Here is a 25,491-nt window from a genome sequence, read left to right as displayed (position 1 = left end):
CTTCTTCTCTCAGGCTGCTGAGGAGGGAGTGAGCTGAGGTGGGCAGTCCTTTGTTTATTTTGAAAATTTTAAACATATGGGAGCCCAGAGCACTGGATGGGGCCTATGATTGCATTTTAGCAATTTAAAGAAATAAACAGGTAGGAAAAAATCATGCAACACACATTATCGTCATGCACACTGAAAAACTCCATGCTATATTACGCTTTCTAGCACTTCAGTATTGTCTTCATGTCACTTGTCAAAAAGTTGTCTGGTTAGTCATTCAGAATTCAAGAGCAGCCAACCACAAGACTCATCATCACATAACTACCTATATTTTTTTTTTCAAAACACCTCATGAGATATTCTTAATACCTTCACTCTCTGTTTGGTACTTTGTTCTGTTCATGCACAAATCAAATCCAATGTATCACATTGTCCACTGGTGCAAATTGAGCAATTGGCATCATCTTCTTGATCTTTTTCTTTCTGTCAGAATGCAGTTTCAATTAGTTAAAAAACACAGAGATATTACATCAACCATAGCTAATTTCTGGAGCTCAGTAACATGTCCTTATTGTCCATTCAGGAAATGGGAAAATAAACATCCGTTGATCCAATGCATATAAGGTTGCTTAAAGAAGGGAAATATAGATAGAACAGAAGTAAATCAAAACATTTTTAATTGTGTACTGCCCCTACTGTATGTCTTCACACACTACCTCATAATTTCCCCTCATCACTGACTTTATATACTATATATACTCTTATGCCCTGCAAGACATGGCGCCATCAGCCTAGCACCAAAAAGACTGTCTCTAGCACATTCCACCTCCACCATGCCAATGCTAAGAGGGAACTGAACATCATAATGACTGGCCAGAGGCTGAAGCATACCCAGTTTACTTAGGCATGACCCTCAACTGAACACTGACATACAAAAGCCCCCTGAGCAAAACAGCAGTGAAGGTCAAGACACACAACACCTTCTCAACAAATTGGCAGGTTCTTCATGGGGAGTGGATGTGCCAACCCTAAGGACCTCAGCCCTTGCCATCACGTACTCAATAGCAAAGTACTGTGTGCCAGTATGGAGTCGACTGGCATACATCAAATTCGTTGACATGCAACTCAGCAATGCGCATCATCACAGGAACTCTTTGACCAACTCATTTTCCATGGCTTCCAGTTCTGAGCCACATTACTTCTCCTTACATCAGGAGGGAGATTGAAGCTGTCCAGTTGCTTGATAAGGTACATGCCAACCACCAATCAGTTCCTCATCACAGACCCTACTGCTTGCCTCCCACCTGGCTTTGACCTCTCACGTTGTCAATGGGCTCTTCTTAGCTGATTTCAGACTGGACAAGGCCGCTGGGCAGTCAACCAGCACCGTTGAGGTCTTTGACACAATCCAAGCTGTGGTGCAGGTTAATGATAACCTGTTGAAGAGTGCCCGCTGGCCAAATTCAGCAGTGGGTTCTGAGAGTTCCACTTTGCCATTGAGAATACTGTTGCTTGGCTCACTGAATATGCAAATGCTAAATAAATAAATGCCCTTCTTTTGTGGATGGGGTAGGGGGTCAATCCCCAAATATCCACAGTGCAATAGTCATAGTTTAAATTTACTGGTGATCTTGAAATTAAGATCCAATAGACTGTCTTTGAACCCTGACTGCATTCCAGGATTCCCCAGGCAGGGGCGGCTCCAGGCACCAGCGCAATAAGCACGTGCCTGGGGTGGCAAGCCCCGGGGGGTGGCCTGCTGGTTGCTGTGAGGGCGGCCGTCAGGTTGCCTTCGGCGGCATGCCTGCGGGAGGTCCGCTGGTCCCACGGCTTCGGCGGTAATTCGGCGGCAGGGACGCTGAAGGCGCGTCACCGGCGGGCCTCCCGCAGGCATGCCGCCAAATCCGCATGGCCAGCGGACCGCCCAAAGGCGTGCCGCCGAAAGCCGCCTGACTGCCGTGCTTGGGGCGGCAAAAACCATAGAGCCGCCCCGTCCCCAGGTATCCTGAACTTTATTAGTTCAACAGGCTCATAGAGACTGGCAACACACCAGTAAAAACCTAGTGCTTGAACATGCAGAACTAAATGTTGAAAGGGTATTTTTAAAGTCATATTTATAGTGCTTTGTTTGCAGGAACTATTAGAAACAGCTATTAGGAAGTGTGAAAGTCAAGTCCCAAAATTATTTTGGTTGCCTAAACACCATGATTGTTTTTACAATGTGCTGAAGACCATTCTCTAGTTATTAGAATACTTTATCTAGTATAAATGACACCCAGTGATGTGCATTTGACACATTTGCTTGTATCAGGGTTATCATTTGAATGTGCTCACAGTACCCTTGCACTGCATACAGTACCCCCATTTTAAGAAAAAATCCACAGCTAAATTTCTCTCATATGTGATTTTGCCATGATACATCATGCGGGTTTGAGCACTGAGCTATATCCCTTAGCTCTGGTCTACACTGGAGGGGGTTGGGGGGAAATCGATCTAAGTTACGCAACTTCAGCTACATGAATAACGTAGCTGAAGTCGACGTACTTGGATTGACTTACCGTGGTGTCTTCACCACGGTGAGTCGACTGCTGCTGCTCCTCCGTCAACTCTGCCTGCGCCTCTCACAGCGCTGGAGTACAGGAGTCGATGGGAGAGCGCTCAGGGGTTGATTTATCACATCTAGACTAGACGTGATAAAGCGATCCCCGCTGGATCAATTGCTGCCCGCCAACCCTTAGTTAAATTGTGTTCATATTTGACCGAAGAGGAAATGCTTTTTTCAGTCAGTTTAGAAAAGTCCTTCCTTTTTACATCATAATATCAATCTAAAGTATTTCCTTGAGCTCTAGTGGAAGCAGGTTTATTGCCTATTGCTATGAGGTTTTTGTAGTAAGGTTATTTGCTTTAGCAATGACTCTTTTTTGTCATTCATTAGATTAATATGGACTTAAAGAGCACGATTTTCAAAAGGGGCACAAATGTGCTTGTAAAATGTGCATGCAGCTGTGTGCTCTTATTTGCACATATAATTACTATATTTCCACAAACTGAGTATTTGTGCGTACAAATGAATTATGTTTTTAATTGGCCAGTTGGATGTACAAATTCCCAATTTGTATGTGCAGTCATGTAATTGTATATTGAAGTTAGGGATTTGCATTTTTGTATCTCTTCCTTTGAAAATGGGTGTTCTTACTTATTTCTTCCAATACACCTTATATCATGGAACATCTTCTTAGGAAGATGTTCAAGATAGAAAGTTACTGGTTCTAGAGTATATGATGAAGCTTCTCTAAGAATATATTTATCTTCAGTTTTTAGTTCACCATAAAGTGTTTATAAATGTCTCTGACTAAGGCATCTTGGAGTCTTTTGGGGCACACGGAGATGTCTGATATATGTTTTCAGCCAGTTATAGTAGGTATCTACTACCTAATGTACTTATCTAATGTAATTTTTGAACTGCTATCTGGCCAGTTTTACTTGGTACTCCATGCCAAAAGAGCTGGCTAATGCAGCTATTAATGCTCGATATGTTTTTTCTTTTACTGACAAATTGCTTTTCACAGTAATTGCAAGTCTCTTTACAGTGAAAGCAAGCAATAATGCTGTCTATTCCTCAGTGTACTTGGCTTAATACAACGTTGTAAAATTGTCATGAAAATTTAGCCACCAAAGCCTATTCACCTAGTCCTTACCAAGATGACAGCTCTTACTGATAAGTCTGGGGTGGGAAAAAGTTTTACTCCCCCATTAAAAAAAAAAAAAAAGCTCGCCCTGAGTGACTAAACAACTAGAATTTTGCATAACCCATTTTATTGTTTCAAACTAGGTAAAGTAGTTTTGTGACCTTCCCCTTGAAAATGATTGGTCTTTGAACTGGGTGATTAACCAAGTCATCTGTGTACACATTAGTTTCAGGTTCCTGTGTCTTGGTGCTGTAATCCATGATATGAAAGCGTATTATGATATTTCTATTTTGGCTAAATTGGAGAGTTGAATCCACAGCTGATACTCTGAATTCAAAAGGTCTGACTCAAAGTCACATGAGATATGGGTGGTGGTCTTACATCCTGGTAATGGTTTGAAAGGTTGTCAGAAAAATTCCTTACTCCCCAAAATATTCCTGCTAGTATCTAAGTCAGTGGTGGTGAACCTGCGGCCCATCAGGGTAATCTGCTGGCGGGCCACCAGACAATTTGTTTACATTTGCATGGTCGCCCGCAGCTCCCAGTGGTTGTGGTTTGCCGTTCCCGGCCAATAGGAACTGTAGGCAGCTGTGCAAATGGAAACAAACTGTCTGGCGGCCTGCCAGTGGATTACCCCGATGGGCTGCGTGAATGTTTGGTAACATTCAATTCCCATTCCAATGCTTTACAAGTTAAATGGATCAAATTCTGTGCTCTTTCATATTCTGTGCAAATTCACTAAAGTCAAGAGGATTGCATGGGCCCATGGCAAGTATTTCTAAAGTTTAAATATTTGTTCCAAAATCACCTTCAATTAAAAATACATTATATTTATGATCATTTTAACCTTTCAAACACACACATATATATATATATGCATAAACATATACATTCATATAAACTCATACCACCAAATTAGTAAATAATTGGTAAATACAAATTATTGGAAATAATTTCCCACTTTCTACCAATAGGTGCCACATGTGGCACTAGTAATTTCTACATTTGCTACAGTGCATATATGAGCAGCTTTGGACTGCATGTACCATGATGACAGTAAAATGTTTTTTTTAATTTATTTTAATGATTTAATCATTATGAATTGGCTGTGATCCTATCCCATCCTACAGGTCAGTGTCCACAGGCTCGGAGTTAATGTCCACTCTCACCCCTTCGTGGAGTCTGGCTTTATTGGTAACACAAAAGAAGAATACAGCATAAACCTCAGCTTAACCTCACTTACCAAGCTTGGCAGTTCCTAATATTTCCCTCTGAGACTTATTCTGTTCGATCTGCTTAGTTCACTGTAGGCCCTAAAAGAGGCTGGCTCCTACACCCATTCTATCCTGGTTGGAGATTTCTGTATCTATTTGCCAGCATGACTCGCCAATAGTTACCCTGAATATTAATGCAGAGTTTTAGCACCTGCGTCCCAGATGATCCAGAAGAAGAGCTGTGTTACAAATCATACTTATTTAATACACAAATGCAATAGTTTCAGCTTGTGTTTTGATTTCCAGCTCCTGAAAAGCTACAGATGTGTAAAAGAGGTGGATATGGTAGAAAAGACACTGGCACTGTAGAACAGTTTTAATAAACCACAATCCAGATACTCCTCATTTTATATCCTCCTATATTTTTGAAAAATTCACAATTTTGGAAAGGAATTCTGGATAGAGTGTGCCTAAGGTACTGGAGAGACCTGGGAGAGTTCAGCACTGGTCGTGGGCCTAGGGCAGCTGGGCCTCGAGGCCCCACATCCCACAAGAAATCTGTGCCCTGGAAGTGTGCCTGAGAAGCCAGACTTAGAGAGAATGTCTGGATGTTGCTCAGATTTAGGAAGCCTGGAAACACCTGGGATCTAAAGGTTGGGTCTAGTACAGCAGCCAGGTGACTGTCCCACAAGGGTGAAGAGTTGTAACAACCTGCTCTGTGATTGAACAGAGGAGGCCAGTCTTCAGTGTTGTCAATCTGGCACACATCACTGAAAATTAAAACAAACCAAACAAAACCAGATCCTGCCGCCCCACCAGATATTCCAGTCAGAATTCTGAGATTTCAGTCAGAAAGACTGGATATTTCAAGATTTGACCTCCCATCCACAGAAAAAAGATATTTGATTCTCTCTCTCTGATCCCGGAGGAGGACAAGTTCTATGTGTGATATACCCTAGTTTTAATAGTGTTTAAATTAGCTCTCATTTTGTCCGTATTTCCCCGCTTTCAACAGCCTTGCTCTTGTTCTCACAGTCACTTGTCACATGCACTCATTTCACTGATGTTTGTTCTCTCACCTCGGAGAGGAAAACAAGAACATGCTGTATTTGATAGTGGAGCCCTGTGATGGGCAAATAGGCCCCACACTGACAATGAGGGGGTTAAAGAGAGCCTGTGGACCCAGTTAGCCCCACTCTGCTACACCTGCAGCAAATGCTAGGCATGGACTGGGGAGTTAAAAGGAGACCTAGCCTAGCTCTGGGCTGTCCAGGAAGGAGAGCAGAGCTCTGCTTCTCTTGATGGGAGAGAAGCCTACCTGCAGCCCAGAGACTGACTAGCTTGCCAGCCAGATGAGCCCTTAATAGAAGGGATGACAAGACTCTGGAGGATCAGCAGAAGCCTGGATTGTTTGGAGACAAGCCCTGAACAGAAGGGCAAGGTCCCACCAAAGGTTCATTGGACGACTGTGTTTTGAGTAGCAGGATTCCTGATTCCCTCTGGACCTTAACACCCCAGAAGGCATAGGACTGAAGCGTGCCTTGGCCAGAGGGCTAAAGCACTGCTGCCTCAGACCTCCCAGAGACCGCAAGATACTGGCAGAGACCCGCAGCTGGGTGAGCTATGTCCTGACAGGTCACAAGGAAGTGCCAGAGCAGCCCAGTCACAAGCCCCAAAACATCTTTCTGTTTTCAAATTACCTGAAATCTGCAACCTACAGTTTAGTGTGCAGAGGAGAAATGATTTTTCCACACAAAAATATCAACTAAGTTTACATTTTATTTAATTGTTACCACCCAGAAAAAAGTTGCCTCTGAAGCATGGGACTTGTTTTCCCTGTGAGATGTTGGAAGGAGTGAATGACCTCCACAAATCCCCACATGTGGATCATGTCATGTCCTCTACGCACCTGCAGGGAGCTAACAGCATTTTAAGAAGTTTGAATTCCATCCATAATCTCAGTGCATATAATCCATGCCTTCTGTGACAGCCTCTAGGTTTGTACTTTTCATTCACCCCATGTGAGCTTCCTTTCAGTGTGGCGCTGGGACCTGGGATTTTTACCATGATGCGTTACCAAATGCATTAGCCCAAATGTCAGTGCTCTGTAACCATCGGCTTTAAGGAGGAGGAAATCGGGTAATTGTAAACCTACAGTATGAAAGGAATTTCACATTCAGAGAACTCTGTGCATATTCATATGTTCACTTTCACCCATAAAAATGCAAGTAGATATCTACTGTTCTGAATTTTTAAGACTACACAGCAAAAGATATATGACTAAGAAAATAAACACTACTACAGGGCAGAAGAATAAGCAAACTTTTGACTTGATGCAATAGAAAACGAAAGGGACATTTCCATGTGTAGTAATAGTTTAGCTCACTCTGTGTCTGATTTAGTGATAAACTGGTAATTTTGCCTGAATATGGACTGTAGGTTCAGGCACACTACCATGCACACATGATTTAAGCGATGTCAATGAAATATTTTAAATGATTGTTGGACAAAAGTGAAATATTAAACAACATGGCCAACCAAGTGTATGATCCAACTAGGATGCAATTACAAGATATATACAGAGGGCCACTTCCTCATCAGGTATGAATCATCATAGCTTCATTGACTTCAGTGGATCTATGCCAGTTGAGGATCTATCCCAGGTGACAGCACCTGCTGTCCATAGGTACTGGAACTAGGGTGCTGCCGCACCCCCTGGCTTGAAGTGGTTTCCATCATATGCAGGATTCACAGTTTGGTTCAATGGCTCTCAGCCCCCCCCACCATACAAATTGTTCCTGCACCCCTGCCGCTGTCATCACCACAACTAAACAAACAGGGATTGACCCAAGTCACAAAGTTTGGAATTTGACTCACCCATAGTTTGGGGGTGTTGCTTTTGGTTTAGACCCATATCTCTGGTAAATAAGCTTTTTAATTCAACACTCAATTGACAGGTGTGCTGAAGTCCACAGTAAATATTGTGGAGTAAGGTTTGCAAACAATAATTTCCAAACAGCTCTTTAGAACACAGGCTGACCTTTGTAAATGTTAAATGAAACAAAAAAGTTGATTGATGGTGTGTAGTGCTTTGTCCATTCCTGAGAAAAACCAAGGAACCTTTTGAAAGTCAATTTATGAACTATAGTCTTGGAAATAAGATCAATAGGGGTGAAAAAAGGTTGGCATAAGGAATAAATAAACTAAGGAATAAACCCTATACCATGTCACCAGAAGAAGGAAGGCCCTGCAACACCATATTATCTTTTTTACAAAGTCTAATCTATAGTGGATCAGTTGCTCAAGTTTCTAACTTCCTGTATATAAGTGACCAAAAGAAATAATAATTCAGAGGAATACACTGAAATGCCATATCACGTATTTCAGAATAAGAAATACACATGTAAGTTCACAAGAGGGGATCACATTAATTTAGCCACAATCACTTTACATTATTAGAGTGGGAAGGAGGTCTGAGAAACCTGTATGTCTGTCTCAGTCTGCATGTGCCTTGTCAAACTAATCCGGCAGGTTCTGGCTGCAGAGCTCCAAGCCCTGAAGGTTCATGTTCTGTTCCCTCTGCTCCCTGCGACTACTGGCCTTTTTTACCCTTGCTCATGGTCCATTCACTTTGGAAATATTCAGGGGTGGGGAGAGGCTGCAATCCTCCTGTTCCTCATCTTCTGGAACTGGGTGGCCACGTCTTTTAGTATTTCTCCAAGGGCCATAATGCTTCTTGCCATTTCAGTAGGCAAGGATGCTTCTCCTCGGTTTACAAAGATATTATGGGGTGCAGAAGGAGCTCTGTCCCTCCTTCTATGCTGCAGAGGCAGGAGCATTGAACAGTCTTCTCCAGTTGCAGCTGCTCTGGAACATCTCCTACCCTTCCATATTGAACTTTGGGATAATGTTGTCCCAAAATATATTGTGAAATTGCTAAAAAACCTCCTCTATTTCTGTAGTTGAAGATCAAGGACTCAGCATTGTAGCTAGAAAAATCCTGGGGATCTCTAGCAGTGGTGTAAGAGTTTTTCAGTTGTCTCAGCTCCAGAGCCAGTAGCAAGTGGCTGCAACAGGAGCAATCTATTTGCTGCTAGCACTGTGACAAGAAGGGGTTGAGTAATTAGGTAAGCAATGCCTATAAAGTGACAGTGGAGCTACCAAGTGACCCCCAAAGATCCTAAAAAGAGAGCCACCCAGCCCCAGACAAGCAGAATTGAGGGAAGAGTATTGCAGGCTCCCCAACCCTCCCATGAGAAGTGTCCACTTCTGAACCCCATTCTAGGAGCTGCAGTCTCCCACAGTTCCCCACCCTTGCAGGTACCTGGACCAATCCCCTCCCACAAACTTGTCCTCATCACCATGACTACAGTCTTTCCATCCACCACTGTAGTTCTCAAGTCAGGAGGTAGCATGTCGAGCCCCAGTACCAAAATATCACTTCCAGTGAAGGATACATTGAGAACACTCCAAGAACAGTAAGCAATACTCACAATAATTCTGATTCTGGGCCACATATAACTGTATAAATACTAAGGACTTGGTATAAACTGAGCTCAGGAAAAGAAATGCACAGGCTCTCAGAACTTCTCCGGGTCTCCACAGTGAACGTCTGTTTCTTAGATTTCCTGAAGTAAAGTACTGACTTTTTGAGAACTAGTCTTTTACTGTGGATTTTTTAAAGGCTAGATTGCGACAGGCCTTAGCGTGGGTTGCTCAGACTGGGGCATGAATGCACAAAGAGCTTTCCCACCATTTTTCACAGCCGTGCTCTGGCCTGTCACAGTTGCAGGTCAAGGGAGGACCAGGACTGCTCTCTGAAGTGACCCAAAGGAGATGAACAGAGGTGTGGCCCCAGCTCCACATCCGTTCTGCACCTGCTGACTAAGGGGGCCAGCCACAGCAAGGGGAAGTGGGGTGCAGCATGGTGCAGTTCTGTGCAGTCCTCCTGCACCCCAGGCTCTTAGTGAAATGTTCTTCATTTTGTGAAACAGGAAGGAGAAAACACACTCCCGATCTAAATGTAACACAGGGCGGGAAGCAATCTGTGGCATGTAGCATACCGTCTTTGAAGCAAAAGGCATGTCCACACAATAGAATGACGCAACAGGATCTAGCTGTTCAATAGAGAGTTTGTTGATATCCCATAGCTGAAATGTTTTTTAATAATAAAAAAAATACATGCCAGGAAATGCTGCACCCTCTATTGCTTTTTCTAATATAATCTCTTGGTGACAATAAAGATGACATGACAAAGTGACAAGCAGAAGAGCTACATGGTATTTGACCTATTTGTGATGCAATGATTACTTTGGAAAATGCAGTTCAGGATCATAGTGTAATTCTTCAGATTATCCATTGGGAATCTGGGGTGAAATCCTGTCCCCACTGAAGTCAATGGGAGGTTAGTTATCGACTTCAGTTGGGCCTGGACTTCATCCCTGTTTTTTAAGCAAAAACATAAATGTGCTTCAGAGTCTATTATTCAAAGAAGGAAGTTAATGATCAACATATATTAGGGCTGCCTGTTTTGTTTCAAGACAAAGTGTGGTACTTTGAACCAACCAAAAGTGAAAGTATAGTCACAGATATAGGAGTGGTTGTTGGTTGATCTCTGAACTCAGCTGGAGGGTGGGTGCGGGGGAGAGAGAAATGGGACGTGCAGATCACTCCCAAAGACACATCTAGCTACACATATTTATGGTACCAAAGAGGTCAAATTGGAGCAGCCCAGAAAAATAAGAGTAAATATCTCCATGATAGAAGAATTTCATTCCAATGCTTCAGCCATGATATTTGATAATGTGCACATTAATGACCTGATTTTCAGAAGCACTGAGCTGACTTCAAGGGGTGCTCAGCAAACAAAGAAAGTATGGTCTGATTTTCAGAAGTGGATTATTAGACAATGTGCAACATAAGAACATATTCATTCTGGTTTTCAAATAGTTCTTAAAGACATTTAAACATTCCTAGTTGCAAACTGGAATTATTTACCATAGGTGTGGCTTCTGTGAAATCCATCAAAAGGTCACCTGGCTCCAAAGCAAATGTACTTCCAACATCCGTGGGGCTCTAAAGGCAGAAAAAATCCCCCACACGTTGGGTAAATATTTAATATTTGTAATTATAGTTTAAAATATATTTAATTAAAGAATAAATTAGCCAATTAGATTATAAATTACACATACAGTTTTAAATGTGTTTTGATAGGTGAATATGGAGAGATGGACAACAAAATTACATATCTTTGAAATCCAAGTAAATATTCATTGAGTACTCATCCAAAGCCCATTGAAATTGATGGAAGAACTCCCACTGACGTCAATGGGCTTTGAATCAGATACTAAATGTCCTAATTTTCTAGCTGCTGCCAGTATACATAGTATAGTATAAGTATATTGCTACCACAATTTCATATTAAAAACTACTCCCAATTGTAAAATTATAGTTAATACTATCATCTCATAAGAACATTTAACCATAGCCACTTTCTGTCTTCATATCTATCATCTCTAATCATTTCTCACTCTATTTACGTGACCCCATCTTTGCATCTTACCTTTGCACCAGGTGATATCTGGGTTTGTCCTTCTGACATTTGTGGTGTACACGTTTTCTGTGACACGGGAGATGCTGATGAAACGGATGTCGATGCTGCTACAGCCGCTGCCAGTGCTGGAGGAAGGTCGTCTTCATCACTGTGGTTGTTAAAAGTGCATGAAGCGCCATTCATTACAAGGTATAACAGAATTTTGTTTTAACTTGCTTTGGAGGTGCGAGAGGCAAGGGGAAGGAAAGGGAAAGGAAAATCTGGACACCAGCTACAGTGCTTCTGAATGTTCACCAGGCCAGGCATAATTTAATATTTACAGCTAAGTTTGCAAATAAATTAGATTTTCTTTAAACTTTAATGATTTCTCAATAAAAAATACTGACTAAACATCAACAACAAATGCAAAAACTTAAATGGCATGTAGTTTCAAATTTAACTTGATATTATGAACAAATAATTAATATTATGACTGAAAATGTATGATTAAAAACATACACTGGTGACTATTTCATATTACTTTTTCATTTTATAGTTTTCATTTTTGCATTTTGCTATTCTATAGGCTTGCCGTATTGGTAAAAAAACCCTCAAATAGATATACAGGATCAACATCAGCCCTGGTATAACAGTAATAGTGAAGTTACCAGAGTGGATTTGGCACGCAGTATGTATGTATTTCCATTTTCAAAATACCTTTAAAGGGCAGTTCTACTCTGAAAAGTAACTGTAAAAATAACATGGTGAAAGCCCATGTTTATTGAGAACTAATGACTCCAGATCAAATTTGCTCCATTTACAGAGAAGCCATTTCTTTTAAAAACCAGGCAGTCAAGTTGGGTTATTTTCTTCTCACACATGGTCATCAGTAAAAGTAATGCTGCAGAGCATATTGTTCCCTCAAAAAGAAGAACAGGAGGACTTGTGGCACCTTAGAGACTAACAAATTTATTAGAGCATAAGCTTTCGTGGACTACAGCCCACTTCTTCGGATGCATATAGCATATGCATCCGAAGAAGTGGGCTGTAGTCCACGAAAGCTTATGCTCTAATAAATTTGTTAGTCTCTAAGGTGCCACAAGTCCTCCTGTTCTTCTTTTTGCGGATACAGACTAACACGGCTGTTACTCTGAAACTTGTCATTATTGTTCCCTCAGTTACCATTGCAAAACCCCACTGATCACAAGTCATTGACTTCAGTGTGGTTTGGGTCAAGTTTTTAGGTCCTCAACTATCCATGCACAGATGTAACTGGGGCCATAATTTTGCCTCCAGGATCTTTACTACTAGTGGTGATGTGTGAAGAAAACAAAACAAAACCCCAAAAAATCAGCTTGGCTGTCACAATTCAGTGCAAGTTTGCTTCTTTTTATTTGTAAAGTGAGCAAATGTTAACCTGGCACCATCTGAATTACAATGCACATGGAACCCTGCAATGCCAGTTTGACAGGCACTTTTCAGAGAAGGCCTGTACTTTGGTTTCACTTTAATCCAGGACTGTGCACCTATTGTTGAGGTCCATATAATCACTACTAACACAAGTTACATGACACACTGCCCAACCCTATCTCAACAAAATTGCTGTGTGGTTTGGTTAATACCAAGGCTTTTATAAAATGACTAGACTTTGCCAACTAATGTTGTCTCTTCCACAGTTCATTCTTTTCCATGGAAGAACAATAATTCATCACCACAGCGGAAGAGCATGTATGACACACAGTTTTCATGTTTAAAACAAAATATAAAAGCTACTGAGTTTATTAAATAGGTATTTTATTAATGCAACAAGCCAGATTTGGGCTCCTGACCTAGTTAATCTCTTTTATAAGCATGCAGCTGACATTTTCTCAGTCCTTACTCCGCATACTCAGCAGGGATACTCTGGCTCTCTCCCCAGCCTTGCTGGGTAAATCTGTTCCTTCATACTCCTATTTTATGTGGAAGTGGAAATTCTTTTAGAATCTGCCAATTCAGAAAGGCTTCTTAGGTCACGTCCAACTAAACTGGGGAATGAATTTGTAATCCTGTCTTATATGCAGTGTGCTCTTGTGTTCTAGCTACAGGTTTGAGTACAAGACTTTTTACCACTCTACTCCTTTCACAGCACTCCTCCTTTCACTTTTTGTACTTGCAATCCAGACACCAGATGCTAAATCCCGTTCCCACTGAACTCAATGGCAAAGATCACATTGACTTCAACCAGAACAGAATTTGGCCCCTGAAGAAATAAATGTAAGGGCTAGCTTGTCAAACACAGGTGCCTTAATTTTGCCCTCAGTATTTGAACATGAAGCCATTGTATATGCAAAACCTACACAGGCAAATACCTAAAAAAGGTTGTGCAGTGGGAGTGTGTTGGCTCCAAAACCCAGAGGTCAATGGATCAGAACAATTGTCTGCTAGTTTGCTTTTCATCTGAGGTCAGACTAGATGATCACAGTGGTCTCTTCAGACCTTATTATCTATTATTCAAATTGTACTTGCAATTATTTATTTTGAATGGGCTGCAAATACAGATTTTAGTTTTGCTGGTGTGAAAATGTGAAGCTTGGAAACTCTATAATTATACACGTCATATAAACATTTGTTAAAATATGTAATTTACTTTTGGTTCTGTAGCCCCTAGCATTTTAATTGCAATCTTCCACTGAGTTGCAGTTTTCTTAAGGGGCCATCATTATGGTGCAAGGCTGGAGAACTGAAAATCTATATTCTGATATTTATACAACGAAGGTGAGATTTTCAAAAGCTCCAAAATCAAAATGTGAAAATTCTAACCTGAATCTCCATAAATGCATTATTTTAACTACACTTCAAAATATTTATTTCTTCCACTTGTGTAATTTTCCTGTTGCTTTCATTTTCTCATGGGTTGCCAATACTATTGCTCTTACCTTCACATTCGCCATGTTTTCAACACGTTTTTCTACATTTCAACTGATGCATCCTCACCCTCCCAAAGACAGCTCCTTCAAACAATTTAATACATGACTGGACTTTCTGTGGATTGGCTGTGACTACTATTCCTATAACCATCCCTTTCAATGGCCTCTCATATCTTCTTCATTCTCTGTAGCACAACCTCCTCCCCACCCTCATCCATCTCTCTTCTCTCCATTCCCTGTCTCCTTACCCTCCTCTTAGCTACTTCTCTCCATCTGTCTTTGGTTACCAACCTTTTCTACTGCTACTACCTTCTCTTGACCCCTATACTCCCTTTCATTCTCACTACTGTACCTGACACTGTATTTCTTTCCCTCACCCTCAGTCATTGCTTTTCCCCAATCATCTCAGCTCACTGCCAGTTATTATTCTCTTTACCAACTCACCCTAGCTTTCTTCATTATACTACCTTAGGAATTAACCTTCCTCCACTCCTATGACATTATTATAATGACATTATCCATGTCAAAACTACCCATCTCATTTTAGTCTATCACCCACCATTATAGACTTGCTCTGATTGTCTGATTTGTTAATGATAAATCTTTATTGGGACATGACACTTCCTTGATGATAGAATTGTTATCACATGCCTGAATGAGACCTGGCAACATAAGCACTCACTTCATTCCTCCCTCTGAGGATCCTCAAGTTAGTTTACCTTCTTTCTGAAAAATCCTCCAAATTTGATGAGAAGGTGGGTGACATTGCCTACCCATAATTCAAATTCTTCCCACCCAAATTCACGCTAACCTTTCCTTTGTGATCAACTCTCCTCTTTCATTACACTCCACATTCTGAAACTGTCCAATCTAGAAATAATGATGGACAGTTAACTTCTTTTTAAAATCTATTTAACTGTTCTTCAGAAATTCTCTGACTTGATCGACACAATTGATTATTTTCTCTTCCAAACATCATCATCCCTACAGTCTTAAGTATTCCTATTGACTACTTTGACCCCTTTTCCTTTAGCAACCTTTCTGTCTTGACTCCTCTGCAGCTTTCAAGCTCTCTCACCCACTAGAGAGCTCAACTGAATCAATACAAAATTTCCCAGTAGTTCTCTGACCCTGCCATCAATGACCACCTCTCATCAAATTGGACTTTGTGCTGAATAAACATTAATAATATTTGCATTTTTATAGCCCCTTCTGAGGAACTCAAACTGCTTTAAAACCAGTGATGAATTAAGCTTCACAACACCCTAGTGAGGTAGATCTGAATAAATTGAAGCACAGAGAAGTCAAGTTCACCAAGAAGTTTGTGCTTGAATCTCGATTAGAATTTAAATCTCTTGACTACCAAAATTGTGGTTAAGCCATAAGACCATCCTTACATAAGAACGGCCGTACTGGGTCAGACCAAAGGTCCATCCAGCCCAGTATCCTGTCTACCAACAGTGTCCAATGCCAGGTGCCCCAGAGGGAGTGAACCTAACAGGCAATGATCAAGTGATCTCTCTCCTGCCATCCATCTCCATCCCCTGACAAACAGAGGCTAGGGACACCATTCCTTACCCATCCTGGCTAATAGCCATTAATGGACTTAACCTCCATGAATTTATCCAATTCTCTTTTAAATGCTGTTATAGTCCTAGCCTTCACAACCTCCTCAGGCAAGGAGTTCCACAAGTTGACTGTGCACCGCGTGAAGAAGAACTTCCTTTTATTTGTTTTAAACCTGCTGCCTATTAATTTCATTTGGTGATCCCTAGTTCTTGTATTATGGGAATAAGTAAATAACTTTTCCTTATCTACTTTCTCCACATCACTCATGATTTCATATACCTCTATCATATCCCCCTTCATTTCCAATGTATCTGTCCCACTCATTATCTTCTCAAATACCTGGTCCCCTCACAGTTGTTTCTCAGTCTTTCATTTGCTGACCTTGTAAACAAATTCCTGATCTCTACTGTCTCAAAATAGTGCGAGACAGATGGGTCTCTAAACTTGTCGGAGAATTTTTCTCCATTGCGATAATAAATCGGATTAACTAAGGAAAGAGCTGTAAAAGCAGAGCCTAATTTAAGAGAAGCACACGTGTTTGAGACACACTGGACATTCAAAACAAGCAGACAACCTCGTGAAAATTTTTCTGCAAAATGCTGCCAAATTCCATGCCATGTGTCCTCTCCTATATTAGCAGGGAGTAATGTACCTTGCATTCCTTTCCTAGAGCGAGTTGTCAATTCCTCTCTTTAATCTCATTGGCAAACAATGATTTCTGACTAGCATGGGCTGATATACCATGGTGCAAGAGACTCATGTCATGTCTTGCTGGCCAAGCCATGAGGGTGTGTTCCCATATGTTAACCTTAGTATCCTGGTCAAATTCAAACGTGTGTCCTTTCTATATATTTTGACAGCCTAAATCTCGTCATAGTTATAATTTGATTCAAGTTCTTCAGTTCTTTTACTAAAATATTCAGAGGTCTGGTTGATGCAGAATAGCTACTGTGTTCCATAATAAAAGTGATTACATTTGGGAATATAACTCTCTCTATATATTTATTGGGATCTTTCTGGATGCAATGTGCTATACAAATGAAAGCTACAGTTAGTACTATTGCATAGTTAGTGTCATTGGGAAGATTAGTCCAGCCAGAGGAGCTGGGCATTATCATTCCACATTGATTGCATATTCCGTTTTTTTCTTCCTAATGAATTTGGTGTTCTTGGTTTATGTATACTGGTATCACCCCTCTTTCCTTCCGTTCAGTTTAGTCCCTCCCTGCAATACATGGTAGCAGTGTGTCCCTTGCCATAAAGAGTGAATGAAGTGTAATGCTTCATTGCTCTTTGGCATCAGGGATCAAACCTGAGACCCCTAATCCTAAAAGCATGAGCATCTACTGCTTGAACTAAAAGATTAAGCTCTGTTAGCCAAGAATGTAGCAGTCTCATCAATCTCTATATGTGGCCCAGAGAGGGACAGAGTGCCATGCTGAGTGGGAGTAGGTTATATAAGAAACATAGTAACTAAGTAAGTATTATTATCTTCAGTGGAACAACTGAGGCAGAGAGGGGTAAAGTGGCTGGCACCAGCTCATGCTACAGGAACAGATGCCAAATCTCCTGCCCTTCATGGAAAATTTCCTCCTAACCCCTAAAACCTAGGTTGGATTATGTTCTGAAGCATGAAGTTTTATAGCCCTACCAAAACATGATTTTTTTATTATTTACTCTTATAACTCTGGATAGTAATGTCCAGTCCCTATTTTCAGCATGATCGGCTGTGATCCCACCAGCCCATATTGATTGACAAAACCTAAAGGAATTGAAATCTGCAGGTTTTGTAAAGCTTCAGTAATTTTGTCTACTTAAAATCAACCTCTAATTTCAAGTGGAAAAGGGATTTTTAGTTCCTAACTTCTACCACTGTGTAATGTTGCTGTTCATTGTTAAAGACAAGGGATTTGCATTTCAGTGGGGTATTAAGGGTGTGTAGATTGCATATTCATTTAAGTACTAAGTACTTCAAGATCCTCAGAGATGAAAGGAACTATATCAATGTAAGATCATTATCATGTAATTGCACTCAAGCCTTTCAGAAGGCATATCTTGAACAATAATTAGCACGACTTTAATTTTCAGCTTGGTAGTAGAGAAAATCTTGCAAATAGTGCTGTACAACACTCACAAGCTGTACTGTCTTGTTAACTTCCTCACACGAGAAACTTTAATTTCCTGCTTTTCTGTAGCGCCTGTTGATGGTGTAGTTTCTGGTCGTACTGGTGCTGGACTTCTAAAAATAAGAAAAATGTTTGTGCTGATGGCTTTGTTTAAGCAATTTTAAGGTATGTCAGCAAAGTTATAATTTAACGACACATCTAACTTGAGTTAGCAAGTGCACATTGGCAAATTTACCCTTTTCTTCCATTTGTAATCCAACATGCTGGTGTACACACACGTATTTTTCGTTCACAGTTTTACTGCCCTATATACTGTGTAACTTTATAAAGAAGCAACCATATTAAATCGATGCAAAATACAATAAAGATACTTCAGTGCTAACGACTTAAAACCCTGAAATGCAGTATTTTAAAGAGACCCAACAATTAGTTTTTGTAAAACTTTTTAAAAACACAAATATAACTAGAAATATATTAATGAACTAAAGAAATCATTCATCAAAATAGCCTTTGCTTGAAATTAAACATTTCCCTGCTGTGTCTGCAACACCAATACAATAGTGACGTGCTAGTGGATGAGATCCAGAGAACATACTAGAAACAAAAGAAATTGCAAATGTTCAATTTAAAGTAAAGATATATATGACTGATGGCGACATGAAGAAGCTGTGATTGTTGTGTAAGAATGTGGACCATGGCTGTAGATATCAAAGTGGGGTCCTGATCAGAGAAGAGCTCTGCTTGCTGTTGTGCTAGCGTTCTTAATATTTAATAACCCATCTTGCCTTTCAGATTCCATATTGAGTTTGTAGGGATGGTGATTAGAATCAAAATAATCTTTTGAATTGTGAAGTACGTAAATCTGATCTGGAAACCATTGAAACGCCAATAACATGGAAGCCCACAATGCTATGTTTTGGTGTCACTTTTCACTGTAAGTAAGGTTCAGATTGTTTAATAATTAGAAAAAAGGAGCTATTTCATAGCACACCTCAATATCCTTTCAGTTCAAGAACTGCTACAGGGAGGCTAAATGTGCAAAGACCTGTATAATGAAATAATCGGAGGGTCAAACCTCAACTGATGTAAACTGGTGTTCAGCTCCATTGGCTTCAGCTAAGTTATGTTGATGTGCATTGGCTGAGGATCTGGCTCTGAATGGACAGCATTGCCATTTCTAAAGCCATTTCCTAATAGGGTAGTTTTCATTCATTACATAAATCCAGTGAAAGCAGGAACAGAAATAAATAATCAAATATCAAATCTAATGTGAGATACAAAGGATACGCACACACTATAATTAGCAAGCAATGAATTTATCACAAAGGATTTCAGACACACCAGGAACCATAAGACATCATAGGGATAGAGCAGAGAGGACCCTTACTAATTTATATCAATAAGTGGAAACCCCATTGTGGTTTTCGGAATATTGCGAAATCATAAGTGAATATAAAAAGCAAATAAGCATCATTCCAAAATACACAAACCATTCCACTCATTTGACAAGTACAGTTTACCTTTATGACATTTCACAGTATGCTAGTAAATTTCCTGTTAGCATATCCTGCAAAAATAATGGAATTTTAGTAAGAGCAGCCCCTTGTTACAATATTCTGCCATCAAATCCTGAGACAATCAGTCTTTCTATTTACTTCACTGCACTTTGGATCAGACTCTAACTGGCAGAGACCACCATTTGATTGTGCACATTATAGGAGCTGCAAATTAGCCAAGGTGTAAATTAGTGGAGGGCCTACTGTACTCTTACTTTAGATTAAAAGGCACAATAATAAAATTTAATGATACGTTGCACTTTTATATGGACTTCAACCTAAAGATCCAAATCTCTATGAGATATCAGATTGAGCCCACTCCACGGCACATACAGGATACAGACCCTCAACAGAGGACAGATCAGATATTAAACAGATGATACCGATGTCAGAAGATGGATTTTTAACCCCCATTTTTCGAAACTGGCTGGCTGAGCTTCTGTTCCCGCTGAAGACTTTCTTCCTCAGCACAAAACTCTGCACTGCTCCATCTGCCTCCCCGACTGTTTCCACTGAGTAAATTTCCCCCAGCCTGAACATATTCAATGCTCAGTATGAAACACTTGTGGATGATTAACAGCAGTCTGGAGATCAACTGGCTGGTTGTCCTCATTGGTGAATCTTAGTAGTTCACAGGGGTTATATCACTGAATGGGTGCAGAATGTCAAACATGGTAATCCTTGGTTATATAACACAAACAATATCATTTTTCCCTTAGGTCTAAATTTAGAAATATTTGTTGATTAAAAGCAGAAATCATGCTTTTAAGGCAGACACATTCATCCACTGAAGGCCAGTGAGTTTGATTTAAATTTGTAAAAATGGCAGGCTTTTAATCCTGTACAAAGCCCTAAAAAAAAAAAAAAAAAATCACACTGACATTACTGAAAAATGAATGAACTATAAAGCTGAATAATTTCTATGGTTATCTTTTGAATTCTATAGCAATCGTATATTATCTCACATGAAAAGATATAGTTTTTCAAGGAGATACCTTGTAATTATTTTGGTTATTTAAAATAGAGACTTTATGTGCAAATATAGACACTTTCCTTATTACGTGTAGTAAGTGACATAGATTTGAACAAAACCTGATGTTCTGGGGGTTCAGGATGGCCCATGCTTTAAAAAAGCATAGTATATTACGATTTCTTGTAAGGTACCCTTGAAATGCCATGAATTTATGGGAAACATTTTTTTGCAAATGTATGCAACTGCTTCAGCATAAGAATGAAGATATTGAACCAAGACAGAGCATCTTAATGACTTGGCAGGCTGCATAATTATCATTTTCTAGTGAGAATGACAATGACAATCATGAATGTCAGCCTGACATGACACATCAACAGAACCTGCCTAAAATCAGAGATACAGCACGCTTCTCACCAGAGCTCGGAGCTTTAGTGAACCAGCTCCTCCAATCTCACAAGCCTGCTCATTAGCCTGGCAAAGAGTAAAAAGTAAATAACTTGAAGGTATGTCTTCACTGAAGAGTTGGCTCGAGTGGGCATCTGGGTTAGCCTAATTCATGTGTGAGCATCCTCAGTGCAAAGCGCTACCACAGTTATTGTGTCTTCTCTGAGTCTGCACTCGTCCAAGTGTTTTAAGGGAATGTTCCATAGCGGTTTGTGCTGAGCTACTTCTACGGTTCTCTCTCAGCCAACTGTGGGAGAACACGTCTGCCTTTTGAGGGGAATTGTGGGTGTGATGTTGCACCCCATAATGCTTTATAGAAATATGTTTATGAATGTAAATATGGCAAATCTGCAATATGTTTTATGCTAGATATGCCATGTAACATATCTTTGCAAAGGTTATGTTCTACTGTATGTATTCATCCTATTCGTATGCATGTATCATTTCTATATCTGAAGTTATAAGCGTTGGCTCTATGCTTGTATTTAAAGTGTTTGCTGTAGAAAGAACCGAAGGCAGATTTGATCAACATAGTGTAAATGAAAGTACTTGGTGAGCAATGGACCTTGATAGATGCCAATCCACATCTATGCTTTCCTGGGAACGTCCCTGTAGAGAACTAAGTCATGCATGGACATGTGACTTGCCCATGTGACTCCAAGACTCCATCTTATAGCTGGGATTCTACACAGGGGGAGGGAGGGGTTTCCACCCACAAGAGAGAAACTATATAAAGTCCTGGGAGACCCCTCCATTTGGTCTTCAGCTGGCTCAAGAGGTAGCCTCTCCACCCCCAAAGGATACCTGAAAGAAACTGGAACAAAGGTCAGTAACTACAGGGGGTGTGAGTGATTGCTGGACCCAGACTAGAAGGAGGCTAGTCTGTAAAAGAAGCTTACTGGAACATCTCTGAGGGTGAGATTTCATCTGTAATCACTTTCTTACTGTATTAGGCTTAGATTTGCGTGTTTTATTTTATGTTGCTTAGTAATTCACTTTGTTCTGTCTGTTATTACTTGGAACCACTTTTTGTATTTAATAAAATCACTTTTTACTTATTAATTAATCCAGAGTATGTATTAATGTGGGGGGAGGGAGAGGGGTGCAAACAACTGTGCATCTCTTTCTATCAGTGTTATAGAGGGTGAACAATTTATGAGTTTACCCTGTATAAGCTTTATACAGGGTAAAACAGATTTATTTGGGGTTTGGACCCCATTGGGAGTTGGGTATCTGAGTGTTGGAGACAGGAGCACTTCTTAAGCTGTTTTCAGTTAAGCCTGCAGCTTTTGGGGGATGTAGTTCAGACCTGGCTCTGTGTTTGTAGCAGGCTAGCATGTCTTGCTCAAACCAGGCAGGGCACTGAAGTCCCATGTTGGCAGGGAAAACAGGCTCAGAGGTAGTCTAAGCACATCAGGTGGCAGCCCCAAAGGGGTTTCTGTGATCCAACCTGTCACAGTGGGAAGGCACTGAGGGACTATCAGCTCTTAAGTGATTTAAGCGGTGTCCTCACTGCAAAGTGGGCAGGTTACCAGACTGAGTTAAAGTGGAACCTGAGCAAAGTATGAGAAAAGAGTATAAAAGGACTGCTCCTGGCTTGAACTGATTGATTGTTGCTTTCACATCCCCTTTGAATGGGAACATGTAATTCATTCTTTGAGGGTGTGGGGAAGAGAAGAGAAGGAAGAAGAAAATATTTTATTTAATAGGAAGATTCTCATATAACTTAAGGGCCTCACAAGTGAAGCGCATGCACACACACACACACAAAACCCAAACCTTTCCTCAGATTTTAGTCTGAGGTTTTTCCACTTTGGTTTTCTTGGTTAAGCGAAGGCTATACAAAGATCAGGAACAATGTTGTTTTTTTCTGTTGCTATGATGCCAGGAAAGCTCTTATGAAACCTCAGGTTAATTATCAAGAGGATTATCTGGCAATTTGAAAACTGCTTTCTGAGTTAATGCCTTTTTACTGGATTGTCATATAGATTGTGACCATAACCAAGTATGCCCCTGAGGTGCACAGAGCTTGTGGGATTTCCCTACTCTTTTCATTCCAGCTCCCTATTTTTCTTCCTTTCGGAAAAAACAACAACCCTCTGTTTCTTCCTCCCCAGAACAAAAATACATCTGCGGACTGCAGTCTAAGCTAAGACTGTAATGCTCCTGTGTTCTGGCAGGAAGGGGTGATACGAGTTCTTTTTCTACCCACGTCTAGAACAATGCTCTCAGCCCAACAGCCACTGTCTGAACTCAAAATCAGCTATAAATTCAGGTCTTCCCAGGGCAGTCAGGACAGTCACTATTCATGTTGAGATTTTCAGGAGACACAGAGGACACTCCTATTGAAATTCAGTTGGATTTGGGCACTTAACTCACTTAGCCTCCGAAAATCCCAGCACTAATGTCTAATGCAGATGATTATGTAGAGAATTATAATGGAATTTTGTGATTTCTGACGTCACTAGTAATAATGTCTTTTTGTAGTTAGCAAATTAAAATATAGATGGAAACAATTTTAAATAGCAAAAACAGCATCTGATTTGGGGCTATAGGTAACAGACAAGTTCTTTGAACAGTAGATTTTCTGATTTTACTAAGAAAACAGCAGTGTATTTGTTTCCTAATGGATTTACTTAACCTCTAAACTAAGCCATTTTTCCTTTGGAGGCAGGATTGAAGTCTTTTCCTCACCTCTATGAACAGGTGAGAATAGCAGTATTACATGAGTTCCCACCAGCAGATTTGTAGGATAAATTTAGCTACTTTGCTGATAAGAACACAGTAGTATTTAAGGGTTCAAATTTTTCAAGTTCCAGTACGTGTACTTTGAAATTGTGGTAGAGGTACATGTGATGCCAGCAGATCAGTTCCAGCTCATGCCCGGGTCCCTAGGCCCCATTGAACACTGACAAATGCATCGCTGGAAACCAGTCTGGCTGACCTGCAGGTTAGTCTAGTTAAAATAGATATTAGTGTTATTAGAATGTGTTTAATGTTCAGACTTTATGGAATGCTTGTAGCATGCTACATGTATTAATCGAAATTATAATGTCTGTATCCCATGGTATAAAGTTAAATTGAGCATTTGCCTTGTAAACTTCTGTGATTGTGTAATTCACCAAACCGGGGGGGGGGGGTAGCATTAATTAGTGTAAAGTGCTGTTCACTGTAGTCAAGTTGAAACCAAATGAGGCATTGTAAAAATCAAAAGGACAAAGACTCTGTTGCCCTCCCCACTTACAAGAAGAAGAGGCAGGCATTGACACTTGTTCTATCAGCTTTTGTTCTGGGGTGAAGGGGATAAAAATCCCTGCCAAGGAGAAACTGGCTCTTTATGCTGTCTGAACTCTGAGGGGCAAAGATTCTTAAACATAAGCAAGAGATCCCAATGCTGCTTGGCATGGGTCACCACCAAGGGATATATACAGCTTCTTATTATAGAAACTTATATTACTTTTTAAAATCTCAGATGAATTCATTTGTATGTTTCCTGTTTTACCCTTGTAAATAACTCTCTTAGTTATTCTCTTAGTTAATAAATTTTTAGTTAGGTTTATTACAGGATTGGCTATAGGTGTTGTCTTCGGTTTGAGATCTGAGTACAACTGACCAGGAGTAAGTGTCTGGTCCTTTGGGACTGTGAACAACCTGAATATTATTGTGATTTTTTGTTGTAAAGTGACCATCTATCACATAGTCCCCCTTGCCTGGGTGGCAAGATAGGCTGGAATGCCAAGGGAACTGTCTGTGACTCTGTGGTAATTCTGTATTAGTGCTTTAGGAGATCACGCTCATTACTGAGTTGGTGAAATCTAATTATAGAACATACCACCAGTTTGGGTTGTCTGCCCTGCTTTTTTAGAGTCTGCCCTGAGCTTGGAACTCACGGTCATGAGCCACACCAGACAGTGTGACAGTACACGGTACCCTAACTGGTTAATGTTATAATACTGAAAGTAATTAAGCAGATATGAGAAGCCTCTTTGAAGGCAAGAAAGAAAGAACTGGATGTGTCACCTGATAATGAAATCAAGCAACATGCTTAAGTAAGTGGATTCTCCATGACTTGCAGTCCAAGTAAAGACTGGATTTTTTTCTAAATTATATGCTGTAATTCAAACAGAAGTTACGGACTTGATGCAAAAATTACTAGGTGATGTTCTGTGGCCTGCGTTATGCAGGAGATCAGAGAAGATGATCACAAAAATGGCTTCTGGCTTTAAAACGATCAACCTATTAATTTACCTTGCTGAATTTGAACTATGCTGATGTCGGATATTTAGCTACATATCGCATTTTTTCTAGAGCTGCCTGAAATTTTTTCAAAGAAAAAAAAGGTTTGTTTTGCTTTGTTTTTTTTTCCTGTTAAAATCATCTTTTTTCAACACCATTTTTGCCCACATTTTTAGTTTTTCACAATTTTTTTCATGATATATTTTTATTGATGTTTTAACCAAAATGGTAATTGAAATGTATCTTTTCCCCAAAACC

General features: G+C 40.3%; 1 protein-coding gene across 1 annotated transcript in view; it reads right to left on the bottom strand.

The window, feature by feature from the left end:
• EPB41L4B (erythrocyte membrane protein band 4.1 like 4B) overlaps window positions 1-25,491 on the bottom strand; it is a 267,846-nt gene that overhangs the window by 30,384 nt on the left and 211,971 nt on the right. The window contains exons 20-22 of the mRNA XM_054019078.1: window positions 18,033-18,137; window positions 11,454-11,592; window positions 10,889-10,966 (exon numbers count right to left, since the gene is read on the bottom strand). Coding sequence (XP_053875053.1) covers window positions 10,889-10,966; window positions 11,454-11,592; window positions 18,033-18,137 — 322 coding nt within the window. The remainder of the gene's footprint in view (window positions 1-10,888; window positions 10,967-11,453; window positions 11,593-18,032; window positions 18,138-25,491) is intronic.

This window comes from Malaclemys terrapin, chromosome 2 (genome assembly GCF_027887155.1).
Source record: "Malaclemys terrapin pileata isolate rMalTer1 chromosome 2, rMalTer1.hap1, whole genome shotgun sequence".
Classification (NCBI taxonomy): Eukaryota; Metazoa; Chordata; order Testudines; family Emydidae; genus Malaclemys; species Malaclemys terrapin.
The sequence above is the reverse complement of the archived record's forward strand: the minus strand, read 5'-3'. Positions and strand labels throughout refer to the sequence as shown.